At 40.7% G+C, this 19,194-nt stretch overlaps 2 protein-coding genes across 5 annotated transcripts; both read left to right on the forward strand.

Annotated features, from left to right (window-relative positions):
• Positions 1-4,506: 4,506 nt before the first annotated feature.
• Positions 4,507-9,142, forward strand: LOC110538112 (keratin, type I cytoskeletal 50 kDa-like). The gene is made up of 7 exons (XM_021624711.2): positions 4,507-5,012; positions 5,940-6,022; positions 6,171-6,327; positions 8,071-8,232; positions 8,346-8,471; positions 8,573-8,793; positions 8,908-9,142. Exons 1-7 carry the CDS (start codon positions 4,575-4,577, stop codon positions 9,038-9,040), a joined length of 1,320 nt encoding a protein of 439 aa, XP_021480386.2. The 5' UTR covers positions 4,507-4,574; the 3' UTR covers positions 9,041-9,142.
• Positions 9,143-12,873: 3,731 nt separating this feature from the next.
• Positions 12,874-17,455, forward strand: LOC110538113 (keratin, type I cytoskeletal 50 kDa). Of its 4 annotated transcripts, none has more exons than XM_036938144.1 (9): positions 12,874-13,300; positions 13,626-13,897; positions 14,113-14,549; positions 15,758-15,840; positions 15,997-16,153; positions 16,249-16,413; positions 16,528-16,653; positions 16,772-16,995; positions 17,127-17,455. In XM_036938144.1, exons 3-9 carry the CDS (start codon positions 14,136-14,138, stop codon positions 17,209-17,211), a joined length of 1,254 nt encoding a protein of 417 aa, XP_036794039.1. In that variant the 5' UTR covers positions 12,874-13,300; positions 13,626-13,897; positions 14,113-14,135; the 3' UTR covers positions 17,212-17,455. The 4 variants fall into 4 exon arrangements, with proteins under 4 accessions (XP_036794039.1, XP_036794040.1, XP_036794041.1 ...); XM_036938145.1 differs by having other exon boundaries at positions 13,626-13,711; XM_036938146.1 differs by having other exon boundaries at positions 12,874-13,226; positions 13,626-13,711.
• Positions 17,456-19,194: the final 1,739 nt, after the last annotated feature.

Here is a 19,194-nt window from a genome sequence, read left to right on the forward strand (position 1 = left end):
AACTAAGAGTGTTGAAGCGCAAGGCTAAACTTCTCAGCTGTTTTGGTCCCGTAGCTACCCCTTTGTAGCAGCGTGAAGTTCACCCGTGGACATGTGCAGATACTCTGTGTGACTGTGTAAGAGCAAAGTATTGCATCACGCTCATCTCATTATCTACGGTGCTGTTTGTTGCAACATCCTCTCGCTATCTTTACCTTTAATTGCACGCACAATACATGCATTATAAGCTAAGCCCTTATCATAGGCTATTAAAGCCCTTTGTACCCTATAAAAGGCCTCACCCCATAAACGTAGAATAATGATGTCTACACTGCAGTCAACAATGTAATATGTCTGCTTACTCCATAATTAACCTTTTGTTGACACACTATAAAGCCATGGGACACTAAATAAACAGATTATATCTGGCCAATTGAAAGTCAAACAAATAATGTAAACATAGTAATCAGTTGTTAAGTCTAATTGCAGTCTTATTGATGATGACCTTTGTCCATTTAACCCAGTTGGCCATTTAATGGTGTGTGCATTCAACAACAAGTGTCAATTACTGATATAAGATCACCAGTTATCAGTTTTTCTCTTTCACTTTTGGATTAAACAATTAATACCACAAACAGTGTTTTGGAACTTCAGCTAACCCAGTGATCTGGAAATCCCTTGGCAGTCAGACAAAACAAACGAATGAAGCTTACCCAAGTGACAAAACAAAGCACAAACTGTAACTTGTAAAACAATATCTCTCATGGAAAAACAAACAAAATACAAAAGAGACTATTACAGTGAACTATAAGACATTTTCTATCTGCAACAAGATTTGCTATCCGCAACAACTGACAAAATCCACTATCTGCAACAATTGACTTCTGGACTAACCAAAGCCAACATTGTAGTCGGGCTGTAAAATGTACACTATCGTTCAAAAGTTTGGGGTCACTTAGACATTTCCTTGTTTTTGAAAGGAAAGCAAAAAAAAAGTTGAGAACAAGTTCTCATTTGCAACTGCGACCTGGCCAAGATAAAGCATAGCAGTTTGACACGTATAACAACACAGAGTTACACATGGAATGAACAAAACATACAGTCAATAATACAGTAGAAAAAAAAGAAAAGAAAAAAAGTCTATATATAGTGAGTGCAAATGAGGTAAGATAAGGGAGTTAAGGCAATAAATAGACCATGGTGGCGAAGTAAATTACAATATAGCAATTAAACACTGGAATGGTAGATGTGCAGAAGATGAATGTTCAAGTAGAGATACTGGGCTGCAAAGGAGCAAGATAAATAAATAAATACTATATGGGGATGAGGTAGTTGGATGGGCTGTTTACAGATGGGCTATGTACAGATGCAGTGATCTGTGAGCTGCTCTGACAGCTGGTGCTTAAAGCTAGTGAGGGAGATATGAGTCTCCAGCTTCAGTGATTTTTGCAGTTCGTTCCAGTCATTGGCAGCAGAGAACTGGAAGGAAAGGTGGCCAAAGGAGGAATTGGCATTGGGGGTGACCAGTGACATATACCTGCTGGAGCGCTGCTACGAGTGGGTGCTGCTATGGTGACCAGTGAGCTGAGATAAGGCAGGGCTTTACCTAGCAGAGACTTGTAGATGACCTGGAGCCAGTGGGTTTGACAACGAGTGAGAAACAAGGGCCAACCATCAAGAGTATGCTTGCAGTGGTGGGTAGTATATGGGGCTTTGGTGACAAAACGGATGGCACTGTGATAGACTGCATCCAGTTTTCTGAGTAGAGTGTTGGAGGCTATTTTATAAATGACATCGCTGAAGTCGAGGATCGGTAGGATGGTCAGTTTTACGAGGGTATGTTTGGCAGCATGAGTGAAGGATGCTTTGTTGCGAAATAGGAAGCCGATTCTAGATTTAATATTGGATTGGAGATGCTTAATGTGAGTCTGGAAGGAGAGTTTACAGTCTAACCAGACACCTAGGTATTTGTAGTTATCCACATATTCTAAGTCAGAGCCGTCCAGAGTAGGGATGCTGGACAGGCGGGCAGGTGCGGGCAGTGATTGGTTGAAGAGCATGCATTTAGTTTTACTTGCATTTAAGAGCAGTTGGAGGCCACGGAAGGAGAGTTGTATGGCATTGAAGCTCGTCTGGAGGTTAGTTAACACAGTGTCCAAAGAAGGGCCAGAAGTATACAGAATGGTGTCGTCTGCGTGGAGGTGGATCAGAGAATCACCAGCAGAAAGAGCGACATCATTGATGTATACAGAGAAGAGAGTCACACCGAGAATTGAATCCTGCGGCACCCCCATAGAGACTGCCAGAGGTCCGGACAACAGGCCCTCCGATTCGACACATTGAATTCTGTCTGAGAAGTAGTTGGTGTAACAGGCGAGGCAGTCATTTGAGAAACCAAGGCTGATGAGTCTGCCAATAAATAACATCAAATTGATCAGAAATACAGTGTCGACATTGTTAATGTTGTAAATGACTATTGTAGTTGGAAACGGCTGATTTTTAATGGAATATCTACATAGGCGTACAGAGGCCCATTGTCAGAAGCCATCACTCCTGTGTTCCAATGGCATGTTATGTTATCTAATCCAGGTTTATCATTATAAAAGGCTAATTGATCATTAGAAAACCCTTTTGCAATTATATTAGCACAGCTGAAAACCGGTGTTCTGATTAAAGAAGCAATAAAACCGACCTTCTTTAAAGTAGTTGAGTATCTGGAGCATCAGCATTTGTGGGTTCGATTACAGGCTCACTCAAAATGGCCAGAAACAAATAACCTTCTTCTGAAATTCGTCAGTCTATTCTTGTTCTGAGAAATGAAGGCTATTCCATGCGAGAAATTGCCAAGAAACTGAAGATCTCGTACAACGCTGGGTACTACTCCCTTCACAGAACAGCGCAAACTGGTTCTAACCAGAATAGAAAGAGGAGTGGGAGGCCCTGGTGCACAACTGAGCAAGAGGACAAGTACATTAGAGAGTCTAGTTTGAGAAACAGACACCTCACAAGTCCTCAACTGGCAGCTTCATTAAATAGTACCCGCAAAACACCAGTCTCAATGTCAACAGTGAAGAGGCGACTCCGGGATGCTGGCCTTCTAGGCAGAATTTCTCTGTCCAGGGTCTGTGTTCTGTTGCCCATCTTAATCTTTTCTTTTTATTGGCCGGTCTGAGATATGGCTTTTTCTTTGCAACTCTACCTAGAAGGCCAGGCCTCTGTACGCCTATGTAGATATTCCATTAAAAATCAGTGTCACGACTCCCGCGAAGTTGGTCCCTCTCCTTGTTTGGGCGGTGTTCGGCGATCGACGTCATCGGTTTTCTAGTCGCCACTGATCCACGTTTCTTTTTCCATTTGTTTTGTCTTCATAGTACACACCTGGTTTCCATTCCATAATCATTGTTCACTATTTAACCCTCTGGTTTCCCCCTTGATTTTGTGCATGTTTGTTAATGTCAAGTTGTCTCATTTTGTGATCTGGATTATTTTGTCTCCTTCATGGAATATTGTTTTTGAGTAAAGTAACGGTTATTACTCATCTCTGTGTCCTGCGCCTGACTCCGCCTTACCAGCATCACCTAGACTTATGACAATTAGCCATTTCCAGCTACAATAGTCATTTACAACATTAACAATGTCTACACTGTATTTCTGGTTTATGTTATTTTAATGGAGAAATAAATTGATTTTCTTTCAAAAACAAGGACATTTCTAAGTGACCCCAAACTTTTGAACAGTAGTGTAGGTTTTAATCACAATAATCAGCTAAGTTCTAAAGGAAATAGCAATTTAAAAGTGTGGCCTAATGCTGGATTATTCTAAAACTATAGGTGCAGTGTATGGACAAATAGTTAAAGCCAAGGCTCATGTTCCCTATACAAGGACAAACTCTATGCACATTTGGATCAGGTGTCAAACAGCTCGCTTGAGGAAAGATTTTTCAAGACCAAGCAGCAGGACACACAACCAGTGTTTTACGGTTCACAATGTTCAGTGGTTGTTGTTCAGCAATGCTCCGCATTACTTTTACCAATGGGAAAACTGCAATGGACCATGGTGGTCTCCTTGAAAATAATATCTGTACGTTTGAGACAGTAAGCTTAGTACCCAACAATAGCCGATGTACAAATAAAAATAAACAAAATAAACAGCAGTGATTTGGAGATTGGAGATTTGCTGTTACTAGTGCTCTGTCACAGAACAGGACATTGTACAGAGCTGCTGCAGGGTACCTCAGTCTGCACTAGCTAGAATATTGGTTGTGCCAAAAATGTATTTGGGAAATAAAAGGAATTACATCGGCAAATGACAGGAGTAGCAAGGAGTGGAATGTTAGTTAAAAAGACTGCTACCCAGACTAGGGTATACTACTATCTCTATGCCCCTACATACCTGCTTTATTGACAGGTTTCTTATTTTTTTCCCTGAGTTACCGGTCTTGTGCTGTATGGATGGAATTTTCCACACATTCACCTGTGTATAAACCTCAAACCCCCCTCTCCCTCCCTCATTGTCTGGCATAAAAGGAGCCGTGTCCAACTGCTCTGCACTCATCCCCCTCCAGCCAGAGCAGTACGACAGCAGCCTCAGTCACCATGACCTCCTTCTCAAACCGTAGCTTTGTGGCCTCTGGTGGATCCATGAGAATGGGCTATCCTCGCTATTCCGGTGGTAGCATGGGAGGTGGACAGATCAGCGCCATGGGGGCCGGCAGCGTGTACAGGGATGCAGGTGGCTCCGGAAGGCGCATCTCCAATGCCTCTAACACTTACTCTGCTGGTGGTGGTTTTGGCATGGGTAGTGGGGCTGGTGGCTTCAACGTGTCTGACTCTGTCGATGTGAACGAGAACAAGAAGGCCACCATGCAGAACCTGAACGACCGTCTGTCCTCCTACCTGGACAAGGTCCGCTCCCTGGAGAAGGCCAACGCTGATCTGGAGCATAAGATCTGCATGTTCCTGGAGGCCAGGACCAAGACAGAATTTCATGACTGGACTGCCTTCAAGGTTACTATCCATGAACTCCAAGACAGGGTAAGGCCACCAATTCCAGGCTTAGATACTATAAAATGAACATCTGGCAGAAAGTAGTATATAGCAAAGAAGTAACATTGTACATAGGAAGACAGATTAGTGTAAAGTCCATATGAAAATGAGAGGTCAGTTTAAAGCAAATGCATTTTTCAATGACAAACTAAAAAATACAATTCTGTTGGCAGAACAACATCATGGTTTATTTATTTTTAAGGGTGTTGTTGTGGAGGGGTGCAGTCAGTTTTTTTAGGAATGGGCAGCTGCTCAGATTTGGACTACTTGTCCCAATAATGCCCAATGTCTGTAAATATGAGCTGCATCAGCTGAAAGACATTCCAGACAAAGTTTCCCGTAAGGAGTTTTTTTTGTCTTGTGTCTCGAGCCACACCCAAACAGAGCTCCGCAGAGGCAAGACGTTTTCACTAAGGATGAGGGTGTATTTAGAAAGGGAGACCTCAATGTTTACCTGAAGAATAAATGTATGCTAGATTTTCACATTTTAGTTCAGCTGTCAGTATGTGCATGATAGCTAGTTTTGCTAACATGCTTAAAAAAAATAAGAAAATAAAGTATTTTGTCATTATCAGTTGCATGTAAGCAGATACATTTTTGTCCAGTGAAACCACAAAGCCTACATAGAAATGCCTCTTTCACAATAGATTTTTCCTATTTTTTGACCTATAGTGATCAACTTTCCATCAGATGATCGCAGCTATTTGGAATCTCCATTTTGCCCTCCGCTGTCTTCTATTCCATTGTGAAGCTTTCACTGTGGTGTATTTACAGAGCTCTGTTCTCTTAACGTTGGATACACACCACTACACCCAGCCAAACAATGCTTCTGGTCCACAGAAAAATGTCCATGTGAAATCTGATCTCAGTAATCCACCCATAAAATCGGACACATACCTCTGTGCCCTCTTTCAGATCGTTGATGCCACTCATTTGAATGGAGGAATCTACCTGGCCATTGACAACGCTAAGCGGGCCACAGATGACTTTCAAGCAAAGTGAGTCTGAGAATAATAATAACTTTCATGTTGTGCCTAGATAGATTATTCTCAAAATGTATTATACAATAATGTTGAAATCAATCACTAATTTAGACAAACATAAAGTTAGAACTAAGAACCTTGTTGATGCATTAATGTTACAAAGGTATGAGAATGAGCTGGCTATGAGGCAGGCTGTGGAGGCCGACATCAGTGGGCTGAGGAGGGTGCTGGACAAGCTGACCTTGGCCAGATCTGACCTGGAGATGCAGATTGAGCGGTTTAGAGAGGAGTTGACGCACCTCAAGATGAACCACGAGGAGGTGGGTTTGACAAAGACCTCAAGCAGAGGCTATGGGATGAACGTTGCTATGAATCAACATTAGGCTACTATGTGATAATGACTCACAGGATTGAATACTGACCAGATACAGTGCCTTGCGAAAGTATTCGGCCCCCTTGAACTTTGCGACCTTTTGCCACATTTCAGGCTTCAAACATAAAGATATAAAACTGTATTTTTTTGTGAAGAATCAACAACAAGTGGGACACAATCATGAAGTGGAACGACATTTATTGGATATTTCAAACTTTTTTAACAAATCAAAAACTGAAAAATTGGGCGTGTAAAATTATTCAGCCCCCTTAAGTTAATACTTTGTAGTGCCACCTTTTGCTGCGATTACAGCTGTAAGTCGCATCTCTATCAGTTTTGCACATCGAGACACTGACATTTTTTCCCATTCCTCCTTGCAAAACAGCTCGAGCTCAGTGAGGTTGGATGGAGAGCATTTGTGAACAGCAGTTTTCAGTTCTTTCCACAGATTCTCGATTGGATTCAGGTCTGGACTTTGACTTGGCCATTCTAACACCTGGATATGTTTATTTTTGAACCATTCCATTGTAGATTTTGCTTTATGTTTTGGATCATTGTCTTGTTGGAAGACAAATCTCCGTCCCAGTCTCAGGTCTTTTGCAGACTCCATCAGGTTTTCTTCCAGAATGGTCCTGTATTTGGCTCCATCCATCTTCCCATCAATTTTAACCATCTTCCCTGTCCCTGCTGAAGAAAAGCAGGCCCAAACCATGATGCTGCCACCACCATGTTTGACAGTGGGGATGGTGTGTTCAGCTGTGTTGCTTTTACGCCAAACATAACGTTTTGCATTGTTGCCAAAAAGTTCAATTTTGGTTTGATCTGACCAGAGCACCTTCTTCCACATGTTTGGTGTGTCTCCCAGGTGGCTTGTGGCAAACTTTAAACAACACTTTTTATGGATATCTTTAAGAAATGGCTTTCTTCTTGCCACTCTTCCATAAAGGCCAGATTTGTGCAATATACGACTGATTGTTGTCCTATGGACAGAGTCTCCCACCTCAGCTGTAGATCTCTGCAGTTCATCCAGAGTGATCATGGGCCTCTTGGCTGCATCTCTGATCAGTCTTCTCCTTGTATGAGCTGAAAGTTTAGAGGGACGGCCAGGTCTTGGTAGATTTGCAGTGGTCTGATACTCCTTCCATTTCAATATTATCGCTTGCACAGTGCTCCTTGGGATGTTTAAAGTTTGGGAAATCTTTTTGTATCCAAATCCGGCTTTAAACTTCCTCACAACAGTATCTCGGACCTGCCTGGTGTGTTCCTTGTTCTTCATTATGCTCTCTGCGCTTTTAACGGACCTCTGAGACTATCACAGTGCAGGTGCATTTATACGGAGACTTGATTACACACAGGTGGAATGTATTTATCATCATTAGTCATTTAGGTCAACATTGGATCATTCAGAGATCCTCACTGAACTTCTGGAGAGAGTTTGCTGCACTGAAAGTAAAGGGGCTGAATAATTTTGCACGCCCAATTTTTCAGTTTTTGATTGTTAAAAAAGTTTGAAATATCCAATAAATGTCGTTCCACTTCATGATTGTGTCCCACTTGTTGTTGATTCTTCACAAAAAAATACAGTTTTATATCTTTATGTTTGAAGCCTGAAATGTGGCAAAAGGTCGCAAAGTTCAAGGGGGCCGAATACTTTCGCAAGGCACTGTATATGTTAATGCTTTGTTCCCAGGACCTCTTGGCCATGCATAATCAGATGAGCGGCCAGGTCAACGTGGAGGTGGACGCTGCACCACAGGAAGAACTCACCAAAGTCATGGCTGAAATCCGCGACCACTACGAGGCCGTCGCTAACAAGAACTGTAAAGATCTGGAGGGCTGGTTCAATGCCAAGGTTATACTGCATCCTTTCTTTTTGGCCAATAACATGTTTATGTTTTCCAGTTATAGTCTTCAGTGAATATAATCAGTAATGACCCCCTACGGTATGCTGTCTTTCATTCACAGTCAGAAGAAATCAACAATGTAGTGGCAGTCAGCACAGAGACCCTCCAATCATCCAGATCTGAAATCACTGAAGTTAAGCGCACACTGCAAAGTCTAGAAATTGAACTCCAATCCCAACTCAGCATGGTGAGATAAACAAAAGATTATGTCTGTCTGTCTGTCTGTCTGTCTGTCTGTCTGTCTGTCTGTCTGTCTCTCTTTCTTTCTTACTTACTTATTCCTGTCAGAAAGCATCTCTGGAAGGCACCCTGGCTGAAACACAGAGCCGCTATGCCAATATGCTAGCTGGCTATCAGAGGCAGGTGACCAGCCTGGAGGACCAGCTTGGTCATCTTCGTGCTGACCTGGACCGCCAGGGCCAACAGTACAGAATGCTACTGGACATCAAGACCAGATTGGAGATGGAGATCGCTGAGTACAGGAGACTGCTGGAAGGAGAGTTTTCCAGGTGAGCCTGGATCTTTACATAAATCGTTAAAAAAACAATGGTCTTGAAATGTGTGTGCCAAAAATAATTGAGCCAAGGTAGGCCTTTCTAACTATATTGTCTCTGCCTCCACAGTCCCTCAACCGTCACCACCACGAATACCTTTTTGCAGAAGGTGGTAACCTATGTGCAGGAGATTGTTGAAGGCGAGGTGGTCAGCACCAACTCAGACGCTGTGCAAGAGATCGTGGATGAGGATAAATCTTGAATTGGGAGCCACACGGAACAGAACACAAATCCCCTGATGCCTGCTGTCAACCTTGCTCAGAGCGATTAAGAAATAAAAGTGATCCGAGGTGATGAAACAAAATTTTTGTCTCTTGCGCTTTTTTATTTTAAAAAAATGTTTACATCAAAACTGTTTCCTATAAAGTAGTGACAATTTTGACTGCTGCGGTTGCCATCGAGATGGTCAATACCAATTCTAAAATGTCACAAACACCACGTTTCTCGCCCTTGGTAAATTTTGATAATTTACTGTTATTAAAGGCCCATTGCAGTCAAAATGCGATGTTCCAGTGTTTTATATATATTTCCACACTATGAGTTTGGAATAATACTGTACAATTGTGAAACTTATTATAATGGCCTTTTAGTGTAAGAGCTGTTTGAAAAGACCGCCTGAAATGTCAGCCTGTTTTAGTGGAAAGGAGTTTTGGCCGACCTGGTGACATCAGTAATAATTAGTAATTAGATTAATAAGAAAGAGAGTTCCAAATCTCTCTGCCAATAACATTTAGTTTTCAGTTTTCCCCTTTTTCAGTTTGTTTCTTTTGGACAATTTTAATTGAAAATAATCACAGTGAGGTACTTAATTGTTAACCAAAAATGATTTGATAGTGACATAAAAACGGCTGCATTGGGCCTTTAATGCAATCTCAGCCATCCTGTCATAGAGCAACCAGGGTGCAGGATGGCTGCCAGGCACCCAGAATAAGTAAGGTAACAAGTAAGTCTTCAGTTTAGTCAGAAAATATGTATGGTCCTGTAAGTGAGTTTGGCACATGCCACAGACTTCCTGTATTGCATGCTGCAGACAACCGATTTGGAATTTAAAACAGATATTTTTTTTAATCAATAGTTCAGTTCACAATTACACATTTTGCTTTATTTGACAAACATGCAGTTCCAACAAAAGTTATAATTATATATATGAATTAAAATATTTTGTGAATTATGCCATAAACTAATACATTAATTTCTGTGAAATCTATTTTCAATGAAGGGATACATTTTCTGTCAGCAAAAACAGCACTGAAATTACCACATTAAAAATATTAATAAGACTAGCATAGGGATTTTAATAAATAGAAACCTCTCCTGTTACAATGTCCAAAATAAATTATTGATTGTTTGGAGGTGTAACAGTCAACTGACAGCAAATATAATCTGGAGAGTGTTACAGTGGACTGGTCAAGAACATTCTAAATTGATAGTCTAGTTTCTCTAGTACATTCTTGAATTTTCAGGCTTTCTTCAACATGTTATTTGGTAAATATCCAGTTGTGTAAAAATACTTAAGTAAAAATACTTTGAAGTACCACTTAAGTAGTTTTTTGAGGTACCGGTACTTCACTTTACAACTTATATTTCTATCAACTTTGACTTTTACTCTACCACATTCCTGAAGAAAATAATGTACTTTTTACTCCATATATTTCCCTGACACTCAAAAGTACTTAGCAGGACAGGAAAATTGCCCAATTCACACACTTATCAATAGAACATCTCTGGTCATCCCTACTGCCTCTAATTTGGCTGACTCACTAAACACAAATGGTTTGTTTGTAAATGATGTGCCTCTGGCTATCTGTAAAACACAACAGGAAAATCGTGCCATCTGGTTCTCTTAACAGAAGGAATTTGAAATGATTTATACTTTTACTTTTGATACTTAAGTATATTTTTGCAATTAAATTTACTTTTGTTACTTAAGTATATTTTAAACCAAATTCTTTTACACTTTTATTCAAGTAGTATTTTACTGGATGACCCATTTTCTATTAAGGTATCTTTAATTTTACTTAAGTATGACGATTGGGTACTTTTTCCACCACTGTAAATATCATTGATTGAACATCTTGATATATACATTAAGGCCTAGGGCGATATGTTGAGACTGGTAAAACAAGTGCAACAGAGTGCAAATATGTACTGTCTGTTCTTACAGAACCAGTCCAAAGTTTGGACACACCTACGCATTCAAGGGTTTTTCTACATTGTAGAATACTACTGAAGAGTTCAAAACTATGAAATATCACGTATGGAATCATGTAGAAAACAAAAAAGGGTTAAAAATATCAAAATGTATTTTACATGTTAGATTCATCAAAGTAGCCACCCTTTGCCTTGATGACTCTTGGCATTCTCTCAACCAGCTTCATGAGGTAGTCAGTCACCTGGAATGCTTTTCCAACAGTCTTGAAGGAGTTCCCACATATGCTGAGCACTCGTTGGCTGCTTTTCCTTCAGTCTGTGGTCCAACTCTTCCCAAACCATCTCAATTGAGTTGAGGTTGGGTGAAATTGGGGGGGGGGGGGGGGGGACGACGACAATCCATCACTCTACTTCTGGGTCAAATAGCCCTTACACAGCCTAGTGGTGTGTTTTGGGTCATTGTCCTGTTGAAAAGCAAATGATTGTCCCACTAAGCGCAAACCAGATGGAATGGCATATCGCTGTAGAATGCTGTGGTAGCCATGCTGGTTAAGCGTGCCTTGAATTGTAAATAAATCACTGACAGTGTCACCAGGACAGCACCCCACACCTCCTCCTCCATGCTTCATGGTGGGAACCACACATGCGGAGATCATCCATTTACCTACTCTGCGTCTCACAAAGACACGACAGTTGGAACCAAAAATCTCAAATTTGGACTCATCAGACCAAGGACAGATTTCTAACAGTCTAATATCCATTGCTCATATTTCATCGACCAAGCAAGTCTCTTCTTCTTATTGGTGTCCTTTGGTAGTGGTTTCTTTGCAGCAAATAGACCATGAAGGCCTGATTCACGTAGTGTCCTCTGAAAAGTTGATGATGAGATGTGTCTGTTACTTGAACTCTGTGAAACATTTATTTGGGCTGCAATCTGAGGTGCAGATAATTTACTATTTCTGAGGCTGGTAAAACTAATGAACTTATCTTCTGCAGCAGAGGTAACTCTGGGTCTTCCTGTCCTGTGGCAGTCCTTATGAGAGCCAGTTTCATCATAGCGCTTCATGGTTTTTGCGACTGCATTTGAAGAAACTACTTTGAAGAATCTCCAATATAAAATATTTTTTGGTTACTGCATGATTCCATATGTGTTTTTTCATAGTTTTGATGTCTTCACTATTATTCTACAATGTAGAAAATAGTAAAAACAAAGAAAACCCCTTGAATGAGTAGGTGTGTCCAAACTTTTGACTGGTACTGTCTGTATATATGTAAAGTATGCATGGTGTGTATTCAGGGCTCTAAATAAATGCTTCTAAATACAATATTTTGCTATGCAACCTGGAATTTTAATTTGGGAGCACTAGTGCTCTAGCCCAGGTAATAATTTTTGTAATCAAATAAAATGTTATTTGTCACATGCGCCAAATACAATAGGTGTAGACCTTACACTGAAATGCTTACTTAGATGCCCTTAATCAACAATGCAGTTTTAAGAAGAAAAGGTATTAAGAAAGTATTTCCTAAAATAAACTGAAGTCAAAAATGAATAAATAAAAGTAAAAAAATAAAAAATAAAAATCTAAATGTGAAAAATAACAAATAATTAAGGAGCAACAATAAAATAACAGTAGCGAGACTATACACAGGGGGTACCGGTACAGAGTCAATGTGCGGGGGCACCGGTTAGTTGAGGTAATATTTACATTTAGGTGGAGGTATGCTGACTATTCATGGATAATAAACAGAGAGTAGCAGACTAAAATGGGGGTGGGGGAGGGGACAATGCAAATAGACTGGGTAGCCATTTGATTAGCTGTTCAGGAGTCTTATGTCTTGGGGCTAGAAGCTGTTAAGAAGCCTTTTGGACCTAGACTTGGCGCTCCGGTAACGGAGCAGTGCGGTAGCAGACAGAACAGTCTGTGACTAGGGTGGCTGGAGTCTTTGGCAATTTTTTGGGCCTTCCTCTGACAGCGCCTGGTATAGAAGTCCTGGATGGCAAATTGATTAATGATTATGCTTCTCTGTACCGTAGCCTCTGAGTGCCATAGACAAAACACTGAGGATATATTCGTGACCACCATTGTACCATTACTTAAATAAAACGTCTTGTTTGTAGCCCATACCGTTAAAACTTTATGACTGTATTACCGTGGATTGACCGGACTGTATTTTACATCCAGTATATAAATCATGTCACAGTCGTTCTGAAACTACTTGCGGGACGCTAACTACTTGTAAATAACCTTGTTGTCATCATGTTATATCATTAGCTAGATAGCTAGCTAACAAACTGCCAACTTTACCAGTAGTAAGCAAACATTAATGAAAATGTTCAAATGTTCATTTAGAATCCTGTGTGTGTTGACTGTTAGTTGACAGTATACCTCAAAGTACTTATTCTGTGTTACTTTTGTCGAAGAAAATGTCCACAATATAATTTTTTATAATTTGGATTAAGTGCTGTACGGTCAATTGAAAAATATTTTATCAATGATGTGCACTGGAATGTCTGTTAAATAAGCAGAAGACATTAATCATAGTGTTTTAAGAACACATTCAAGCTTCATTCTTCTTTCTGATTTTGGCTTGAACAATGTTCAGTAACATCTACATTTCTTACAAAAATGATCTAGATCACTCAAGGGAGTATTGCACAGAGCTGGAGGATTATTGTGAATTTACCTTTGGGGGACATTGGAGGCACTAAAGGGCACAAAAGGTGGACTGGTCTCAACTCACATTGTCGCTTAACCTGTCTATCAAGAAAAATATGTCCAGACTCACCCAGATACAGGACATCCCCCCAAGCCCTTAAGATAAGTAGCCTACTACCTGCACCAAACAATAGTACCTGTTTGGCCAAAGATGCAAGTCCTAAGAAAGTCATGATTTTATCATGAAACAGGTTAGAATTTAGATTCCACAGATTTTGTGTTGGCTCTCCTCCCTGCCCATACCTGATTAGTGAGCCTGTTAATTTGATTTGTTTTCATTAGCTTTTGGCTAAGGTTGGAGTGATTTCACCATATGTCATCTGGGTAGAGCCCCCTCGCCTCTCCCTCATTTCGTAGCATAAAAAGCCTGTGTCCAATGACTCTTCACTCACTCTTCTCTACTCAGACCAGACAGCAACTTCTGCCACCATGACCTCCTTCTCCAGCAACAGCTTCATGTCCTCTGCATCTATGGGCTCCTTTCGCCACATGTCCATGTCTAGTGGAGGTAGACACATCAGCGCCATGAGGGGCGGCAGCGTGTACGGGGGTGCCGGTGGGTCCGGGGTGCGCATCTCCAGTGCCTCCAGCACCTTCTCTGCTGGCAGTGAGTCTGGTGGCAGCTCCAACCTAGCCGACGCTGTCTACCTGAACGGAAATAAGAAGGCCACCATGCAGAATCTGAATGACCGCCTAGCCTCCTACCTGGACAAGGTCCGCTCCCTAGAGAAGGCCAATGCTGATCTGGAGGTGAAGATCCACCAGTCCCTGGAGAAAAAAGCCACACCTGAGGCTCATGACTGCACTGCCTTCAAAGTCGTCATCAGCAAACTCCAAAACCAGGTAAGGCCCCTAAACAATCCTCTGCTAAACAGGTAGCTTCTATTGAACAGAGTCAGACTGTTGTGAAGGGAATGTGGAAGAGGTTTAGAAAATGGGGCTTTAGTGTCAGTATAATGGTGTGAGTGTCGTCATGCCCTCTGTGCTCCCTTTAGATACAAAATAATAAGCATTCAGAAAAGACTGTGGCTTGGATACATCCATTTTTTTTAAATCAATTTGAATAGTGTTCATTGACATCAATGGATAAACTTAAAGCCATTTTATGCAAAAAATGAAGCACAATGTTTATATACTTCCAACTCTGTTGGATTAGACCCCTCAGTAAGATAAAAGCTGAGTGGGTAATTTTGCATCAACTGTTTTTTCTGTTTCCACTCACTCTTTGAGCCTCATCTAAACCACAGGAGGTTGGTGGCACCTTAATTGGGAAGAACAGACTCATGTTACTGCAGTGGAATGGTATCGAATACATCAAACCCAAGGTTTCCAATGCCATTATTATGAGCCTCCAGCCTCCTGTGATCCAAACTGATTTTCCCTGAGGCCTATAGACTTATATTAAAAAGGGTTTATTTGGTAAGGGATACTTTTTTTTCTTCATTTTTGGACATAAAATACTTAAATCTCTAGGAATTCACCTACATTTTTTTATTTAGGAAAGATATTCCCAAGTATTTCCACTCATAAACAGAGTACAGTATGTGATCATGTACCAATGTAATCAAGGTTTGAAATGGTTATGTTTTTGTCAAATACAATATCTGTTCTGGCTTCTTGCGTCAATTTGCAGAGTATAAATGATTTATAATTATGTTCCAGCCCTCTGACCATCCGCTCAAGAAAAAAATTGGCCATGCCTTAGGGGGTAACATATGCTTGGTTCTCATTCTGTATTGTTAAACTTTAGAAAATTATCCAAATTACGCCAGGCACTGTAAAACAAGAGTGAAGACAGGCTACCTGAGCCTCTTTCATGTCAAATTGAACGTGTTCTCTCTTTTTGCATCCCATGCAACCCATATTAGCAGATTTCAGAATAGTTTCTGTTTATTTTACAGTAGGTTTGTTTAAATCTCTGTACAGTTGTGATCCAGATTACATTTCTTGCCAATTATCCTTTACATTTATCCCAACATTTGTGATTGGCATTGTACCCGTCTTCTTTCTATTCCATTGTGACAGTGACATTCCTCTGTGCCCCCTTTCAGATCTTTGATGCCACTCATATGAATGGAGGATTCTACCTGGCTATTAACAATGCTAAGTTGGCAGCAGATGACTTTCAAGTCAAGTGAGTGTGAGAATGACTGTGGTATAGCTGTAAAATACATCAGCAACTATCCATTAATGCAACCTCTATGAAAATGGGAAAAGGGTGTGGTACATGAAGTATAGTACAGATGTTGCCAAACAAAAGGCAACCTGTTGGTGTTTTGATGTTACACAGGTATGAGAATGAGCTGGCTATAACGCAATGTGTGGAGGCTGATATTGCTGGGCTGAGGCGGGTGAGGGACGACCTGACCATTGGAGGATCCAACCTGGAGATGGCGGTTGAGGAGCTGAAGGAGGAGTTGGTCCACCTCAAGAAGAACCACAAGGAGGTGTGCCTGAATGATTGTACTAAGTACCAAGTCATCAAAGCTTCTAAGCTGGGGAGGGGAGGTTGACGCTTAGTCTTCTGTTATTTCTTCTTCAGGAGGTCAAGGCCCTTCGGGCGCAGGTGGTTAATCAGACGGTCAACGTGGAGGTTGATGCTGCCCCACAGGAAGACCTCACCAAAGTCATGGCTGAGATCCGTGAGCACTACGATGCTGTTGCTGCCAAGAACCAAAAAGAACTGGAGAGCTGGTTCAATGCAAAGGTACAATACCAGATCTTTTATTTTTGACCAATGATATGATACATTTTTTAACTAATTGTTTTGAATTTTTCTTCAGTGAGTTTGATAGCTTACTATGCCCTTTGTCCTTTACAGACAGAAGAAATTCAGAAAACTGTCGCCTGCAGCACAGAGACCGTCCAATCATCCCAATCTAAAATCACTGAAGTTAAACGCATAATGCAAAGTCTAGAAATCAAATTCCAATCTGAACGTAGCATGGTGAGATGAACTACAAACACCAAGTGGAATTTTTATTTTTTAGGTTTATTAACAACCAATATTCTACAGTATGTCACAGCACCTATTCATTTCTCTTTTCCCTATTCTTGTCTAATAGAAAGCATCCCTGGAGGGCACCCTGGCTGACACACAGAACCGCTATGCCAATATGCTATTGAGTTATCAGATGCAGGTGACCAGCTTAGAGGGCCATCTTGGTCAGATACGTGGTGACTTGGAGCGCCAGGGACAGGAATACCAGATTCTGCTGGACATCAAGACCAGGCTGGAGATGGAGATCACTGAGTACAGGAGACTGCTGGACGGAGAAATGACAAGCAGGTGAGCCTGGGCTTCTACACCTTATCCCGCACAAATCGTCCAAAGTATTACATTCAATTGAAGTAAAGATTGTATGCCAAAAACAATTGAGCCAAAGTAAGTACCTGACAATGCTGTCTCTGACCTTGCAGTGTCTCGACAGCCACCAAAACACACAAGGTGGTGACTATCATCATGGAAAGTGTTGACGGCAAGGTGATCAGTGAGACCAAGTGAGACATCTTAAAACGGGGAATTCACAGAACAGAACACGATTCCTACTGTCAACCTTTCTCAGAAGCTGTGTTTCAATTGGGTTGTGTAAACTTATCTCTTGGGATTTATATACTTCCTCTGATACCTTCAGAGAGATTTGTCAATAAAACTAAGCCCTAAAACTTTTGTTTCATTTTTGTTTTGATTTGACGGAATCATTTTATGAAATTTAAGCTATCGACAACATAGTTGAAGCAATCTCTATTGACAAATTGTTATTTTTATACAGTATAGCATACTCTGTAGAGTTAGGCTATGCCAAACAGATGAGCCTAGATCCTAACATAATATGCACTCACATAATTGATCAAGTCGATTTCACTGAAAAATGGCAAAGGTCTACACCAGAGGAGGCTGGTGGGATGACCTATAGGAGGATGGGTTCATTTTAATGGCTGGAATGGAATAAACAGAACAGTATTAAACACATCAAATTCATAGAAACCACATGTTTGACTCCATTCCATTTATTCCATTCCAGCCATTACAATGAGCCTGTCCTTCTAATGCTCCTTCCACCAGCATTCTCTGGCCCAACATTGCATTTTTTTTAAACTGCTATTTTTTTGCTCCCTATTGTATGTGGTGTCATACTGTTTAATCAGAGGCAATGCTGCCCTCTTCTGCCATGACATAGTAATGCAGTTCCATCACTTCTATATGAATGTGATTTAGTTTTATTTTTCTGGCATGGATAGTGTAACTTGGAGCAAAACATTTTGTTGGGTTGAAAGTAGCCCAACAGTTCAAATCCAAGGCCGGGCGCTGGAATAAACTGAATAAACCCAGCAACTGGAGGGCTGCTAGGTTCATATCCTAACAATAATCCTCTACCGTACCTTAACCCCACAACATGCTCGCCATCCAGGGGTGCTGCACTGCAGCTTGACCCTGTGCTCCTCTCAACTGTGTGTCTGTATGATGTGTGTGGAGGGTTGAGAAATGCAGAGAGCAGAATTCAAATTCCTGTTGTTTGCTGTGACTACGGACAATGAAGTTGTGTTGTATTATTTTAGGCCTTTCTAGCCTACTGAGTTGAAGAGCTTTACTGCTCTGGTCTGGTAAACTTCAAGAGATTCTGAAACTCTGTGAAACTGTGACAGTCACCTTTAGAGTAACTGTCCAGTGTTTCCAGATTTCTATGAAATATAATATAATTAATTAGTGAAATAGTTTTCTTTCCAATTTTTTAAATTAAGTATATTAAAAAGCATATTTTCTGTGTTGGAAGGGTGTGGGCGTACCCCAACAAGAGAATGGTGTGGGCGTATACCGGTTATTAAAAATAGTCATGCGAGTAGACTGCTGATTGGCCAGCTACTCTATGAGGAAATAGCAAGCATTTTTTAAATGTCTGTTTGAGATGAAAGTTTGAGGTGGATTTCTTCATATTTACTTGAATGTGTGATCTAGGCTCCAGGGGAGGCCACTGACAGAAACAATCATCTGTGGTATATAACAAATTACCAAAGTAAGGAGGTCTCTAATTACAACAATGAGAAGAATATCAATGGCTATCTAGTAAAACTTGAAGCCTGTATTTGTGTTGGCTACCACAGACACATTTGGTGCATGCATTCAACTAGAAATTGATGAGCAGGGCTATAAGCCTGCTGTAGGTTTGTTGGCCTACAGTAAGCTAGCTAGCTAGCTAGCCCCTTTCCAATGCTCAGTCAAAGAGATTGAACAATTATTTGAGTTCACTCAGTTTGATGGCTTTACTTTTATAAAAATTGACATTGAGTTTTTATTCTTATGTTTGCTCTACGTCACATATATTTTCTCCTCAAGTATGGGTCTCACTTAGCTTATTAAGCTAACATTACAAAGCTAGCCAGCTTGATTCAACAAACCTTAATGGCTTAATTTATTAAATGTTTTTCAGAACAAGATGACGGTAGCTTGTATGAAAGGACCATAAAACAAGGCAAAGCAAGTAATATG

The sequence above is a fragment of the Oncorhynchus mykiss genome, chromosome 12 (assembly GCF_013265735.2).
Source record: "Oncorhynchus mykiss isolate Arlee chromosome 12, USDA_OmykA_1.1, whole genome shotgun sequence".
Classification (NCBI taxonomy): domain Eukaryota; kingdom Metazoa; phylum Chordata; class Actinopteri; order Salmoniformes; family Salmonidae; genus Oncorhynchus; species Oncorhynchus mykiss.